The following is a 16,346-nucleotide window of genomic DNA, read 5'->3' as shown; positions in this document are numbered from 1 at the left end:
TGCGGGTATGGACGTCCCAATGATTCCGGATGGCACCGATAATAGAAAAAATCTAAATTAGTTGTTTTGCAATGTGATGATGTCACTACGTTGCGACGCTCAATCGAATGACACGTACAGTTAGTAAACAATGATAGATAGAAAGTTGTCGAAGGAAATAAAAGACAAGGAATAAAGCTAGCTGGCTAACTACTGTGCCAAGTACGTTATTATTACTATTTTTTCGTTAACGTTTTATGCTGTTTTAGCTAACGTAACTCTTAGAGTTACAATTCGGGCTAAGTAATGTTAGCTAGCTAGTGTAGCTAGTTAACTAACGAACAGTCAATAATCGTTGGTTACGTTAAAATTCATCTTTGTAATTTCCTTGTTTTTAGATCTGCCAAGATCTCAGAAACCTGTCTCAATCAATATGAACGTGTTTGACCGCAGCATCAAATTGGATGTTCTCCTCAAGTTCTCCCAAATGTAAGCAGAACTCTTCTGTCAAATTTCTAATGCAGATAATAATGCTCTGTATAATGCAGAGACATACCAATAAATTAATCTGTCGTTTTCAATGGGAATAAATGAAACATAGTGGATAGAACAAGTAGGGAGCTGTGCAGAGCCAAGCACCAGCTTGCGATGTCGTATTGGCGCGTTCTAGCATGTATTTGCATATTTCCTTTAGCAAAAAATAATTCCGTGAAGTGCGTGTGTAATAACTCAATTCGCCCATACACTCCTTAAGAACGCACATTTGAAACTTTGACAAAGGGTCACGTCTACAAAACTTGGTGCACTTTTTAGTTTTGGAAAAATAACTATAGGGAGATCTGGCTTTACTTTGATGAGAAAATCAGCTGAATGCCTGCCCAGTTCCATCTCGCTCCATACTCTCAAACTGCCAGACGCTGATTGGGCTTCATTTTCTCACCATATTTGGTGGGAAATGGAAATTCCAACTGGATGCTTCAGATTTATACATCCGGTGAAACATTTGACACCTTGTTCTATCTGTCCATACTTATGGTAGCTAGCTAAATGACTAACGTGACATGGTTAACACAATGCTTTTCCCAGTTCCCAATCTACCCAGTTACACCTGAAGAATGTCTACTCCAGTTTGGCTGTTTGCATGTTCGTGGCTGCAGCAGGCTCCTACGTCCATGTTGTCACACGGCTCTTTCAGGTAAAGAGTAAGCACACTACCCGATAATAGACACATTGATAAATACTTGGGGTGAAACGGTATGTCTATTCGTATTGAACCGTTCTGTACAGGGTGCACGGTTCGCTACGCACTGCGAACCGAACAATACATGAATCATATATTATAGCTAGGAAAATATATATAATTGTAAAAAATATATTATTGCATAAACCAATAGCGCATAAATTAACGTGGGAAAAATATCCACATAGTAATAAAGTTGTTGTAGTTGTCTGCAGCTCAGCTCATTAGTTATTTCACTCCAGCGAGAACAGAGCTGAGAGACCGTCGTAGCAGCATTTCGCTTATGAAGGTATTAGCAGCTAGCTAAATGCAAAGGAGCAACATGGCAAGCTTTGGCGAGCCAGAACTAGAAGACGCCCCAGTATCATGCATGTCTGCCGTCTGGGAACATTTCAGGTTCCCTGTAAACAATAACGGGGATTGCCGAAGAGTGGTGGATAAAACTTCTACAACATGTAGGCTCTGTTCATTACTGATAGCATATTAGAGTGGTGGATAAAACTTCTACAACATGTAGGCTCTGTTCATTACTGATAGCCTATTAGAGTGGTGGATAAAACTTCTACAACATGTAGGCTCTGTTCATTACTGATAGCATATTAGAGTGGTGGATAAAACTTCTACAACATGTAGGCTCTGTTCATTACTGATAGCCTATTAGAGTGGTGGATAAAACTTCTACAACATGTAGGCTCTGTTCATTACTGATAGCCTATTAGAGTGGTGGATAAAACTTCTACAACATGTAGGCTCTGTTCATTACTGATAGCATATTAGAGTGGTGGATAAAACTTCTACAACATGTAGGTTCTGTTCATTGCCGATAGCATATTCGAGTGGCAATACGAGTAACATGACTACTCATTTGGGCCGACATCACCCCGAAATGCCAATCGGTGGGACTAGGCGAAAAAATTAAACGGCAACCACTTCTTCCCACACAGCCTCTGGCAACAATATGCGTCCGGTAGGGCTAAAGAAATCAAGCAAAGTTCATAGCGGCCTTCTCTGTGGTAGAGAATGCGGGGTTCAGAAACATGTTTAAATTGGTCGAGCCGCGCTTCACTATTCCTTCCCCGTACACATTTTGCCCAGACATGAATATACAAATGACACGTACAGTGCCTTATACAAAAAAAATACAAAAAAAACAACAACTTGAGAGAGAGTTGTCAGAAACGCTGTCTGTTGCTCTAACAACAGACAATTGGATGTCTAGAGCTACCTTACTGTAACGGCTAATTTCATTATGGCAGAGTGAGAGATAAAAAGCCACGTCCTTCAAACACGTCCTCTTGAGAGTAGTCACACCAGGGAAAACTTGGGGGAAGAGCTAAGGGAAGTAGTTGCAGTGTGGAAGTTGGAGAGGGATAATATAGTGATTCCTGTGACCACTGACAAAGCTAGAAATATTGTAAATACAGTTGCACTAGCTGGATTGAGGCCACAAATAGGATGCTTTGCTCACGTTATTAATCTAGCATCTCAAAAAGCAGTGTCACGTCCTGTTTTCAAGACAAAACAGGAGCTGTTGGAGCTGCCAAACTACAAACTAATCCACTACTAGCCACTACTTGATGGAATTCAAGCCATGACATGGTTGAGAGATACCTTGAGCAGAAAGTCACAGTGTATTCTACACTGACTGATCAAGCTGTGAGGAAGAATGTCAAAGATATTGTGACTTTGTTTGAAAATTACCTAAGACTAGCAGAGGAAGTTATCAAAGTGTGCAAACCTCTCAAAACAGTCACAACACTTATATGCACTGAAAGCATTCCATCAGTTTCCGGTCTATAAAAACAATGATCCTGAAATCAATGGTGGCATCTGATGAAGATGAACCCCCAGTAAGGGATGTCAAGACTGCTATCAGAGTTAACCTGGAGCCTAGATATGCTGACCCTGGTGTCCAAGACTTCTTACACAAGAGTACCGCTTTGGACCCCTAGTTCAAGTCCCTGCTGCACCTGGATGCTGCTGCTCGTCTGAGAGTCTACAATGAACTCACCCGAAGCACAGCAACCACCCGAAGCACAGCAACTAGCAACTCACACTGAAGTGCCGCTTTAAAAATACAATTCAGAGCATGGGCTGACTTGGTCCTGGAGAAAGAGTATATAAGAAGCATGCTTTCAATGGAAAGGCATGATAGTGCTACTTGACTTATCACCGACAGACAGCTCGTGATACTTCAACTATCATCAACCTAAAAGGTAAATATCTGACTTTCATACTCTAGAACAATTGTATCTCTTGACTTCTGATTTCTGGATGAGACATACTGAGACTGCTACCCAGTACACTCCTTGTGCTAAATACATCCACCTCCTAAACAGAGTGGATAAATAGCAACAGTGGTGTTACAAAGGGTCTTGATCTTGAACCGTTCTCTTCACTAATCACTAAATCATAGTATAAACTTCTAGTAGGAGAACAGATACTTAGTGATTGGATAAGCCTCTAGAGCAATTGTGAGTGGAAGAACATACTCTTTGGAGACCAACCAGGTCATCCTACGCTAAGGTAATTAACCACTTGTTATAATACATATATATATAAGGCATTAATAGTAGTAAGTGTTTTGATGATGTTTGATGTTATAGATTAAGGACCGGAAATAAACTGTAATAACGTGTACAACTGTGTGAACTGCAAACATTGAATAAAAAGTAGAAACTAGACCCAAAACCTTAGCGGAGAGAACAGCTCTGACACTCCCAATCTAGGGGAACGTGTCTAGTTTCTACACTAAAAACAATAAAACGGTTTGGACAAAATAATCATTTTATTGTAACAGGTATCCTCTATATTAATACTCAAGTAGTATTAGTCGACGGACATAGACTGTAAATCGTAACCCAAGGTATAGCTTGCGTGAGTCTAGATACAGTGCCTTGCGAAAGTATTCGGCCCCCTTGAACTTTGCGACCTTTTGCCACATTTCAGGCTTCAAACATAAAGATATAAAACTGTATTTTTTTGTGAAGAATCAACAACAAGTGGGACACAATCATGAAGTGGAACGACATTTATTGGATATTTCAAACTTTTTTAACAAATCAAAAACTGAAAAATTGGGCGTGCAAAATTATTCAGCCCCCTTAAGTTAATACTTTGTAGCGCCACCTTTTGCTGCGATTACAGCTGTAAGTCGCTTGGGTTATGTCTCTATCAGTTTTGCACATCGAGAGACTGACATTTTTTCCCATTCCTCTTTGCAAAACAGCTCGAGCTCAGTGAGGTTGGATGGAGAGCATTTGTGAACAGCAGTTTTCAGTTCTTTCCACAGATTCTCGATTGGATTCAGGTCTGGACTTTGACTTGGCCATTCTAACACCTGGATATGTTTATTTTTGAACCATTCCATTGTAGATTTTGCTTTATGTTTTGGATCATTGTCTTGTTGGAAGACAAATCTCCGTCCCAGTCTCAGGTCTTTTGCAGACTCCATCAGGTTTTCTTCCAGAATGGTCCTGTATTTGGCTCCATCCATCTTCCCATCAATTTTAACCATCTTCCCTGTCCCTGCTGAAGAAAAGCAGGCCCAAACCATGATGCTGCCACCACCATGTTTGACAGTGGGGATGGTGTGTTCAGCTGTGTTGCTTTTACGCCAAACATAACGTTTTGCATTGTTGCCAAAAAGTTCAATTTTGGTTTCATCTGACAAGAGCATCTTCTTCCACATGTTGCCAGGTGGCTTGTGGCAAACTTTAAACTACACTTTTTATGGATATCCTTAAGAAATGGCTTTCTTCTTGCCACTCTTCCATAAAGGCCAGATTTGTGCAATATACGACTGATTGTTGTCCTATGGACAGAGTCTCCCACCTCAGCTGTAGATCTCTGCAGTTCATCCAGAGTGATCATGGGCCTCTTGGCTTCATCTCTGATCAGTCTTCTCCTTGTATGAGCTGAAAGTTTAGAGGGACGGCCAGGTCTTGGTAGATTTGCAGTGGTCTGATACTCCTTCCATTTCAATATTATCGCTTGCACAGTGCTCCTTGGGATGTTTAAAGCTTGGGAAATCTTTTTGTATCCAAATCCGGCTTTAAACTTCTTCACAACAGTATCTCGGACCTGCCTGGTGTGTTCCTTGTTCTTCATGATGCTCTCTGCGCTTTTAACGGACCTCTGAGACTATCACAGTGCAGGTGCATTTATACGGAGACTTGATTACACACAGGTGGATTGTATTTATCATCATTAGTTTGAATGTGGCAAAAGGTCGCAAAGTTCAAGGTGGCCGAATACTTTCGCAAGGCACTGTATAAGAGCATACAAAGGGAAAGTAAAGCAAGAGGTACTCTAAGTCTGATTGATATTATCTAAAATAATCCCGAAACAAGCCTAACGGCATCACACAAGGCTAATCTCCGAATAAAGGGCAGGATACATAACCAGGCCAGTCCGGCGGACCTGTGAGTCACCTGTTAGCCGGGTGACATAAGAACTTGAGTGAGAAGACTTGTATCAATCTCGACGGGGGTACCTTAACGGTCCTATAGCAAAATCCCCTACCGCGACACAGTGTCTGATATATATATTTCTAACAACAAATCATATTTTTAAAGCAACTTCAGAGATAGTAATTCTCATCTAATTTAATTATTCAGGGCTAAGCCACAGATACCACAGGAGCCAACCCCTCTCCAGAGACTTCAGACGACAGGGGTTCTCCTCCAGAAAAGAAGTCTGCCATGGCTGAGCTTTTTGGGGAGTTGTTCACGACCCAGGAGCAGGGAACCAAGTCAAAGGTCAAGGTCATAGAGGAGGAGGTGACCTCATACAGGAAAGTGGACTGTATTCCCCTGGATGCTGATCCACTTACATTGTGGAAGACCAAAGAGTTAATATACCCTCATGTTACCATGTTAGCAAGGTGCTACCTGGCTGTGCCTGGGACCTCTGTCCCTAGTGAGAGGGTATTCTCCACAGCTACCTGGCTGTGCCTGGGACCTCTGTCCCTGGTGAGAGGGTATTCTCCACAGCTACCTGGCTGTGCCTGGGGCCTCTGTCCCTAGTGAGAGGGTATTCTCCACAGCTACCTGGCTGTGCCTGGGACCTCTGTCCCTAGTGAGAGGGTATTCTCCACAGCTACCTGGCTGTGTCTGGGACCTCTGTCCCTAGTGAGAGGGTATTCTCTACAGCTACCTGGCTGTGTCTGGGACCTCTGTCCCTAGTGAGAGGGTATTCTCCACAGCGGCTGACATTTTCACAGTAAGCCTATCTGTGCTCACTGCAGATAATGTGGATAGACTAATCTTAAAGAAAAACTTGAACATTTGATAAAAATGTTTTGTGTTTTGTTTTTTCTCAAGTAATGTCTCAAGTGGTCCTATTTTGTTGAAGGCACTGCTATGTGACTTCATTTTGATATATGCTGCTGGACTATGCACTGTTGTTGAAGTACTGTTTTAAATGACTATTTTATTTCATGTGATAAGGTAAGCACCGCTGTTTTTTGTTGTCCCTGTGTTTCCATCTGCTCCTGGGAATTCAAGCTACCCTGTTTACTATTATAATAAATGGAAAATCTAAATACAAATTACATATTTCTCAGGCATTTATTTTGCCGATGTATCAAAACCGTATCGAACCATGACACCACTGTACTGTATCGTACCAAACCGTGAGTTTTGTGAACCGTTTCACCCCTAGTAAATACAGTAACATTCAGATAGATTTTAGGCAATGTTGAAGCTATAACTACTAAAAATACTTTGGGCTTTATCCTATTCCTCTAGGGTGGGTTGCTGACTCTTCTGGGTTCCCTGGGCATGGTGGTTTGGTTGTCCATGACACCACACAACCCAGAGACCGAGAAGAAGAGACTGGCTATCCTTGCAGGGTTTGCTTTCTTCACAGGTAAACTCAGGGCTTTAGACAGCCAATTTTGGCTGTTATTGACTGTTAATTTGTCAGTCATTGGAGTGGAAAAAAACTCATTATAAAACAAGTTGAATCCTGGATGCTGATTAGTTGATAGCAGGGAGTTAGTTATTCACCACAATCCCCAGGTAATGTCTGTTAACAGTTCCATTTTAAATGTATCAATGCGCATCCACTGTCCCATGGCACAGCCAGGCAATTCATAAACTTTGTCTCCCCTGCAGTCAAATTGACTTTTTCTTTCTCACCAGGTGTTGGTCTTGGACCAGCAATGGACTTTGTCATCATCATTAACCCAAGGTAGAACATCGAAGCCTATGTGCTATTAAATATTGTTGGAAATAATTTCTTAGGAATATTTGTTATTCAATTGAGTCAAGAAGACTGTCCTTAAATTGTGTGTCTATCTATCTGGTCTCTCTCTAGCATCATTGTGACAGCCTTCCTTGGAACCTCAATCATCTTTGTCTGCTTCACTCTCAGTGCCCTGTATGCCAAGCGCAGGAGCTTCCTCTTCCTAGGAGGTACAAAGATGTAATACGCTATTCAGTAGCATAGTTATTTATCTGTTCTGGTCATAATATCTTAACTTACTTGAATAAACCCTTTTGCTCCTTGAGAAGCACAAGTCATTCACAAATTTTGCAGAATTTAATTTAGTCAATATTTAACCCCCAAAAAATCTTGAAACAATGTGTGATTTTTCCTCTTTGACATGTTTGTTGTCTTCTCAGGTACTCTGATGTCTGGCTTGTCTGTCTTGTTCCTGGTGTCTGTGGTGAACATGTTCTTTGGATCAGCGATACTCTTCAAGGTAGCCTAAATATTTAGAGCCATCTCTTACGACTTGGATGTGAAGTGATTCCACTCGTAAATTTGGAAGTGTGTAATATAATTGTGTGAGGAGGTCTCAGCAAGGTGACTCAGATGTAACATGGATCTTCTCTTCACTAACAGGCTCACATGTACCTGGGTCTGGTCATTATGTGTGGCTTTGTTCTGTTCGACACTCAGCTCATCATTGAGAAAGCAGAGAACGGAGACAAGGACTACATCTGGTAAAGCTTTATAACATTTCACCAAATAAGCAGTTGTAAAACTTTTTACTTGCTGATGTATTAGAATGAAAGATAATATAACGTCAATGAAATTAAGTCATTGTTTTTCTTTTGAAAGGCATTGCGTGGACCTGTTCCTCGACTTTGTGACCATTTTCAGAAAACTCATGATTCTCCTTGCCATGAATGAGAAGGTAATTTGTTTTATTTTCCCCCAAAGACAGATTATTAATGTCATGTAATGTTTACTTTTTCTCATACTAGCAAATTTCACAATATGCAAATGGTAATATTTTATATTTTCAGGACAAGAAGAAAGAAAAGAAGTAGATTAAATAAATCCAGTTGAAGTTTCAAATGAAAAACGATCTGTGACAAGGAACAGAACCAGCAACAAAGCCTCTGTCTGCAGTGCTGTTGGTGCTTTCACTATTTGTCGTTCTTGGTACTTTTTGTCCATTGATTTGAGTTTGCCAGAGGTTATAAGGTTGTATTTTAGGCTACTGCTGCAGTGAGAATGCTTGTCCTGTAGGGGGAGTGGTTGTTCTATGAAGGTCTACATAACAGAACTGAACTCTTTGTGCCATAAAAAAAAACAATTTTTTCAGAAGGCCGTTTGAGCTTTTGGAGATTAATCATAGTTTTATGTTCTAATATTTGGATTTGTTAATGCTATTCCTCTAATCTGTTTAGTTTAGTTTATGGAAGGGATGTGACAGACATCCTGACCTGTTACGTCTATCAAATCACATTTTGTCACATGCGCCGAATACAACAGGTGTAGTAGACCTTACGGTGAAATGCTTACTTACAAGCCCTTATTAACCAACAATGCAGTTCAATAAATAGTTAAGAAAATATTTACTAAATAAAACGTAACAAGAAAATAACAATAACGAGGCTATATACAGGGGGGTGCCGTTCCCGAGTCACAACTTCTCATTTTCCTCTTATTTACTACTTCACTGTGTTACGTTGAAGAAGAAAGTTGGTAATTCGGCTGACCTTTCATGAAGATGTACATTTGCATTTTATGGTCAGTTTGTGCGCCACAAAAAGGACTGGTCAAGGCTGTAGAATAAATTGATCAACTGCCGATGCGTTCTCGTAATATTTTTGTTATCTGAAAAGGCCTACTGTGAAAAACATACTTTACCAGTGATAACTTTGAATACATGTATCAAATTAGGTTAACTAAATGCAGTTTTCATTGCAGATATACATTTCAAGAGCAAGGTATATGGTATAATTTTATTTGTGCTTCAGTGAGAACACATGAACAAGAAATAATCAAAAACCTTTTTAAAAGAATGTTGACATCTTAGCTGTTCAAGATTATGACATCCAAAGTTAAACAATCTATTTTAGCCAGGTGACTGCATTTACAAGTTAACAAATAAAATGGACAATTACAAATATGCAGTTGATTTAACATAAAAATAAATACATAATTAATTGGACAATATTATTGCTGGCATATTACCTTCAAAGAATTGTCGGCTAAACTAAACGCTTTCTTGGCAGTTAGAGAAAATCTTAACCCCATCAACAAATAATTTGACATAAAATTAAATGTATTCAATAGTGAAAAATTAAGCTCAAGATGAAGGATTCAGTACATTGGGTGTGCTGATAAAGATAATAATTTATTGGTAATAAGTCCTTGCATGTTCAGTGTTCCAGCGCTCTGTAGGTGAAGGTTGGAGTAAGACTTAATTAACAAGACATTCAATTTCAACATAAAATATTTTTTTTTGTGTGGGAATGTTCGATATTGTCATCATGTGTATTACCTATTACTAAGCGATTAACTGAAATGTTAGTTATTTTTGTTTTCAAATGGACTGACATCCGTTCAATTATTTTAATTCCATTTAGTTGTTTTCGGACCTCAATGCCCACATTGCGCAGTTTCTCTAGAGATAAATCAGATCAAGCCCGAACTGTGCAATGTAGTAGGGAGTTGTAGAATATTGACCTGTTGGAAAGTACATAATTTCGCACTGAAACCGTGGTAATTAACTACAATGACCATAATCCATTGCGCAGCTACTTGGTCGGTCTGCTTCTTTTAGACATGCTACCTTAGGTTAGTGTGAGGCGGACAGAAGAATGCGCGATAGGGATAGAGAGCACTTGCTTCCTGAGGTGTCTACATACATTATCTAAGTGATTGATAGTTGGTATTCAGCGGTCATAAAAATATGCCTTATTTATTTTGAACTTCTAAAATAGGGATTTTGTCAGAGCATAGGCAGCAGCTCAATAGAGGTGAGATGACTTGGAATGGAATAATGAGGTAATATACACAACTGAAATATTTGATTAAATGAATGTGAATACATGGTGCAGTAATGGGCAGTCACTTTCAAATGTAACTATCATCATTGGACTTTGTTTTATTCTGTGTTACAGCATTTAATTAGCTAAATAAATAATTGAAATCAAACTGGTATTCTTTTTTAGTAATTGAACCAAAAAGACCTCAAAGTCCTAATCGCTCAGCACACTATTTCCATAATCAGACAATTATATAAATAGCTATTTTGGTTAGCAGTGTGTTTGTCCAATTCTCTCCTGTCATAAAACAGTGTTATTGTGAATAGTCTATCCTTTGGGTTGTAGTTATCCTGAGGAGAGGTTTGTCTTTCCAGTTAACCTTGAAACATACAGTAGCTGGTGAGAAAGCAAACATGAAAGTCTTAAGGGGACACCATCTTATCACAGTCCATATTCCTCTAAGGATGGTCAGCATCACTTGTACCCTTTTCACACTACTGAGACAAACTAAGCTGGGTCGGACCAAGCTGTATCCAGCTGGCCTGGTTACGTATCCGCCATAGTAGATAGAACCATTCTGAAAAGAACATTTTGGAATTGGAGCCAGCCCAATATGGTTCAGGTTGGTACGATAGTGTGAAATGGGTATATCTTAGCACAGTCCATATTCCACTAAGGTGGGTCAGTTGGCACCATAGTAAGATCTGCAAGTCATCCCTGGCTGCCACAGGAAGAGAGGCTGTCGTAGAGAGAGTCACTGAGTGACTCTGGGGTCTCTAGGACCTGCGGGCGGCTGGGAGAGAGGGCCTCCTCAGGCCTCTCCCTCACCAGCTCCAGGCTTGTCTCCCGGCCAAGGCCCATCTCTGGGGCACTGGGCGCACTGCGGATCTTCCCCCGTCGGCTCAGCCCTGTCTGGGCCGGCACCGGCAGACTGCTGGGGTCTATGTTACGAGATCCAGAAGTACCACAGGCCTTCTATAAGGTAGAGAGGGAAGGAGGAGGGAGAAGAGAGACTCAATAGTAAAATGTCACAAATCCACAATACATTTTTAATAATCCTATTCTAAATTAATTACATATGCAAAAATGGTTAGTCTGAAATGATCATGCTTTCAACCAACCCCTCTGAATGGGGATCCATAGGGGGCCGTCTCCACCTCTTCTTCCACAGCCAGGTACATCTCAGTGGGCCCTGCAGGGGTCTTCAGGTTGGGGAAGGTCCAGGTCTTGGAGCGGGGGGACAGCATGTGAGCTCCATAGGCTTCTGTGTCTGCAAAGGTTACAAAATACATTTTATTCAGGATTATACTCAATGAAAGTCCATACATAAAGTACATTTTATTCAGGATTATACTCAATGAAAGTCCATACATAAAGTACATTGTTAATGTATAAAAGTAATTTCAAGAAGAAATGAGCTTTTTTAAACCAAATCTATTTTTGATGTAAAATGTTTTGAGAAACTTAGCCCAACCAGCGATGAACTTCCTCATCCTCGTTGTGCAGTATGGGGCTCTGGAAAAAACATTAACAAATGCTGCAAAATCACCCATATGTCCTTTTAGAAACAGAAATGCTCTCAGTATAGTGATGCAGATTTTTAGATGTACACATGAAATTGTGTCATTCCGAACTTTATCCGCAACATTATATTCCATGTGCGACTCAAACCATTTCCCCTATCCAGCTGTTCCATCTAAAAAATGACTCCACTATTATTATAAAAGCTGCCGACAAGGGAGGTGCAATAGTAATGCAGATACTATGAAAATGAAATTCTAAGAACTCCGTGATTATGAATTTAAAAGACTCCCCAGGGATCCTAATAATCAATTAAAGTCTCTGATCCATGATGAACTGTCAAAGTTATTGAATGAATGGGAAATTGCAAAGACAGAATGAGTACATGCAAGTTGACTGCCAAACCACACCTGTCATATTACACTCTCCCCAAAATTCACAAGAGCATGACGCCACCTATACCAGGCTGGCCCATTGTGAGTAGTAACAGATCTCTGACAGAAAACATTTCTACCTTTGTAGACCATTTCATGAAACCCTGGGTGACCTCTCTCCCCACCTATACCAGAGACTATTTATTTTATACATCTTCTGAAAGCTGTGGACCACATTCCAGAAAATTATATTCTGTGTACTTTTGACATTACCTGTCTATATACTAACATCCCCTACCAGGGTGGCCTAGAGGCCCTCAAGTTCTGCCTCAGTGAACTTCCCCCTAATGCTCTTCCCAGCACCAACTGTATTGTGGACTTGGCTGAACTGGCACTAACCTCCAACTATTTTCTCTTCAGAAGATACTTTTTCTTACAGACCAAAGTAACAGCGATAGGGAGCACTGTGGCTCCTAATTATGCTAAACTACAGTGCATTCTTAAAGTATTCAGACCCCTTGACTTTTTCCACATTTTGTTACGTTAAATCCTTATAAAAATGTAATTGTTTTTTCCCCTCATCAATTTACACAAAATACACCATAATGACAAAGCAAAAACAGGTTTTTAGATTATTAATTATAATATATATATTTTTTTACAAATATCACATTTATGTAAGTATTCAGACCCTTTACTCTGTACTTTGTTGAGGCACCTTTGTCAGCGATTACAGCCGCGAGTCTTCTTGGATATGACGCTACAAGCTTGGCACACCTGTATTTGGATAGTTTTTCCCATTCTCTGCAGATCCTCTCAAGGTCTGTCAGGTTGGATGGGGAGCGTCACTGCACAGCTATTTTCAGGTCTCTCAAGGACATTCAGAGTGTCCCGAAGACACCCCTGCGTTGTCTTGACTGTGTGCTTAGGGTTATTGTCCTGTTAGAAGGTGAACCTTCACCCCAGTCTGAGGTCCTGAGCGCTCTGGAGCAGGTTTTCATCAAGGATCTCTCTGTACTTTGCTCCATTCATCTTTCGCTCGATCCTGGCTAGTCTCCCAGTCCCTGCTGCTGAAAAACATCCCCACAGTATGATGCTGCCACCACCATGCTTCACCGTAGGGATGATGCCGGGTTTCCTCCAGACTTGATTCTTGGCATTCAGGCCAAAGAGTTCAGTCTTGGCTTCATCAGACCAGAGACTTGTTTCTCATGGTCAGAGTCCTTTAAGTGCCTTTTACAGAAGAGTGTCTTCCGTCTGGCCATTCTACCATAAAGGCCTGATTGGTGGAGTGCTGCAGAGATGGTTGTCCTTCTGGAAGGTTCTCTGAATGCCAAGAGTGTGCAAAGCTGTCATCAAGGGAAAGGGTAGCTACTTTGAAGTATCTCAAATATAATATCATTTTGATTTGTTTAACACTTTTTTTGGTTACTACATGATTCCATATATGTTATTTCATAGTTGATGTCTTCACTATTATTTTACAATGTAGAAAATAGTAAAAATAAAGAAAAACCTTGGAATGAGTGTGTCCAAACTTTTGACTAGTACTGTACATTTTTTGTATATATTGAATGTTGATATTGTGAACCGATATGATATATTTTTACCTCCTGTTTCAGGAAGTGATGTCACTCAGCACTGCCCCTATATATAGGACCTTCCACATGGGATATGGATGCCTGATGAAGACCTAAGGGTCGAAACAGAACAATATCACCTGGGAGCAAGAACAGCAGTGTGCAGCGTTTTCCTTTTTATTCGTTATTCTTTGTGTAGACTGCTGCTAGAATGGACAGAGAGGTATTGCTCGAGTCACAACAAAATGGAATATAACGTTGAGGATAAAATTCAGAATAACACAATTTGATGTGTACAACGTCTAAAGACCTGCATCACTATAATGAGAGCTCTTCAGTTTCTTAAGGGATGTATTTGGGTTTTTTTCAGAGCCCCCGTACTGCACAACGAGGATGAGGAAAGTGAATCGCTGTTTGGAGTACGTTTCTCAAAAACAAGTGAAGTCATATAAAAAAAATTAAAAAACTTTTGGGCCCTTCTAAAACATGCCATTTACATCAAAAATAGAGATTTGGTTGTATAAAAGCTCCAGTTTTTCTTCATTATACCAAATCATCAGATTGCTATACGTAATACGTATATGTTTGATTTAGAGAATTGTGATGTACAGTAGTTGATATTATGAACGTATGTATGCAGTATTTCTCAGTATTGTACCTTCATGAATGACCCCAGCTGTTTGCCTGGGTATGCCTTTCCCCTCCAGTACAGACCCGTACATTACCGGGGCAGTCATCTCTCTGTGAGATTGATAGCACTGCTCCATGGATGAGGGCTCTCTGTCCAGGGTCCTAGCCCTCCTCCCTGCCCGGCCAGGAGAACCAGAGGAGCCATGCTCAGCTCCAGTCCCCCTCACCTTAGACAGGCTTCTCCCAGGCGTACCACTACAGTAGTTAGGCAGAGGGAAGGTGCCAATGCCACTGTCCAGGGTGCAGGTGGAGGCACCAGAAGCTAGGAGAGAGAGAGAACAGGGACAATCAGACTGATTCAATTTAAAACCTCTAATTTGATTATTGATTAGATTTGGTAAGGATTAACACAATCTGAGATCCTCAATGCCTCCATGAAAAATGATGAATCTGATCAGTTTTCTTACCTGCGAAGTGATGAGAGTGAACTGGGTCAGCTAAATTGTCATCTGAGGGGACATTGCTGATCAGATGTTCTGAACCCTGAGTAAGTAAAAAAAACAATCTCAAAACGCACATTTACACATACACAGAATAAAGTGGAAATACTCACCTTCTCCATTCACACACAGAATAAAGTGGAAATACTCACCTTCTCCATTCACACACAGAATAAAGTGGAAATACTCACCTTCTCCATTCACACACAGAATAAAGAAAAATATTAAATCGCAATTCATCTGTAGTTTACCTTCTGCATGTCCTCCCCGCTGGCGGTGTGTCTGCTGAACGGTCTGGAGGTTTTACAGTCAAAGGAGAGGCGTCTCTGAGCCACACTGATGCCACTGAAGTCCTTCCCATCCACCCTGTAGTCACACAGACACAACACAGAGGTAAGATGTTGTTCAAAAGAGGAAAGGCAACAAACATTTGACTTTATCTTTGCACAAAATTCACATTTTAGATCCAGCGATTAAAAAAAACAGCAAACTTCATAGAGTAAATTATTCAAGAAGTTAGTCTGATGATGCCCTCTGATGTCATCGGCCTCCCCCTTGCTTGAAGCACAATAGAGGAGCAATAGAGAACAAAAGAGGAACAGCCCCTCCCGTCAGATAGAGCTTGGCGATAGTTAATTAAAAAGATATCAACTTAAGTTGTTTTACTTCAAACAAAAGCAATACAAAACAATCCTAACTGACTAAACATATAATCCCATAGCTTAAATCTATTCCTCACCTGTTCAGTAGCTGCTGCATGAAGTTGTCTGAGCGCGCTCCCCTGTACATCACAGCCAGCTGGCCCTGTGATTGGTCCATCACCACCTCACAGGAGTGGCCCCTTCCAGACCGGTCCATCCCGACCCCCCCAACCCCGTTCACGTAGGCCCTCTCCTCCTCCAGAGCTCTCCTCAGACCCTCCGCCTTCTCCATCAGCATCGAGATATTTAGGCTCTCCACTCCCACCCCCTCTCCTTTAGACTTAGACCCTGCCATCTTGGAAGGGATATTCAGCCTCCACTCTCCACCTTTCTTCTCGTCTTTGACCTTAGGTGGTATGTCTGGTTTGCGGCTGAGAGCTGGGAGTTTGCTCTTCTTCAGGCCAAACCAGCTGGCGATCCCGTTAGAGGCCTTCAGTTTGACCTCAGTAACCTGTTCAAAGTCTTTATTTATCAAATTGCTGACAGCAAACACTGAAATACTTTATATTAACAAACAAATTCCAGCTCCAAGAAAAAATGAGACATGTCACTAATAAATAATGCATAAAAAAATATATCACAGAAAAA

At 40.7% G+C, this 16,346-nt stretch overlaps 2 protein-coding genes across 12 annotated transcripts in view; one reads left to right on the top strand and one right to left on the bottom strand.

Moving 5' to 3' along the window:
- The first annotated feature begins 49 nt into the window (after positions 1 to 49).
- LOC110532649 (probable Bax inhibitor 1) lies at positions 50 to 9,268 on the top strand. Its single transcript, XM_021616726.2, has 10 exons — positions 50 to 201; positions 378 to 468; positions 1,066 to 1,174; positions 6,970 to 7,090; positions 7,366 to 7,414; positions 7,541 to 7,638; positions 7,849 to 7,928; positions 8,072 to 8,172; positions 8,291 to 8,366; positions 8,479 to 9,268. The coding sequence occupies exons 2-10, from the start codon at positions 413 to 415 to the stop codon at positions 8,500 to 8,502; spliced, it is 714 nt and encodes a 237-aa protein (XP_021472401.2). The 5' UTR covers positions 50 to 201; positions 378 to 412; the 3' UTR covers positions 8,503 to 9,268.
- A 141-nt stretch (positions 9,269 to 9,409) lies between these two features.
- The window catches only part of LOC110532648 (nck-associated protein 5-like), a 31,895-nt gene continuing 24,958 nt past the window's right edge, over positions 9,410 to 16,346 (bottom strand). For all 11 annotated transcript variants that reach the window (XM_036988661.1, XM_036988662.1, XM_036988664.1 and 8 more), the window contains 6 exons: positions 15,797 to 16,209; positions 15,309 to 15,423; positions 15,025 to 15,100; positions 14,586 to 14,879; positions 11,574 to 11,722; positions 9,410 to 11,427 (listed from right to left, as the gene is read on the bottom strand). In XM_036988661.1, coding sequence (XP_036844556.1) covers positions 11,164 to 11,427; positions 11,574 to 11,722; positions 14,586 to 14,879; positions 15,025 to 15,100; positions 15,309 to 15,423; positions 15,797 to 16,209 — 1,311 coding nt within the window. In that variant the 3' untranslated portion in view covers positions 9,410 to 11,163. The remainder of the gene's footprint in view (positions 11,428 to 11,573; positions 11,723 to 14,585; positions 14,880 to 15,024; positions 15,101 to 15,308; positions 15,424 to 15,796; positions 16,210 to 16,346) is intronic.

The sequence above is a fragment of the Oncorhynchus mykiss genome, chromosome 9 (assembly GCF_013265735.2).
Source record: "Oncorhynchus mykiss isolate Arlee chromosome 9, USDA_OmykA_1.1, whole genome shotgun sequence".
Lineage (NCBI taxonomy): Eukaryota > Metazoa > Chordata > Actinopteri > Salmoniformes > Salmonidae > Oncorhynchus > Oncorhynchus mykiss.
Note: the sequence above shows the minus strand (reverse complement) of the source record. Positions and strands in the feature narration are given on the sequence as shown.

Coding starts and splice junctions, on each gene's coding strand:
- LOC110532649 (XM_021616726.2), top strand. CDS start 413: ATGAACGTGTTTGACCGCAGCATCAAATTGGATGTTCTCCTCAAGTTC. Junction 7,415..7,540: donor GTCATCATCATTAACCCAAG/GTAGAACATCGA, acceptor GTCTCTCTCTAG/CATCATTGTGACAGCCTTCC. Junction 8,367..8,478: donor TCCTTGCCATGAATGAGAAG/GTAATTTGTTTT, acceptor TTATATTTTCAG/GACAAGAAGAAAGAAAAGAA.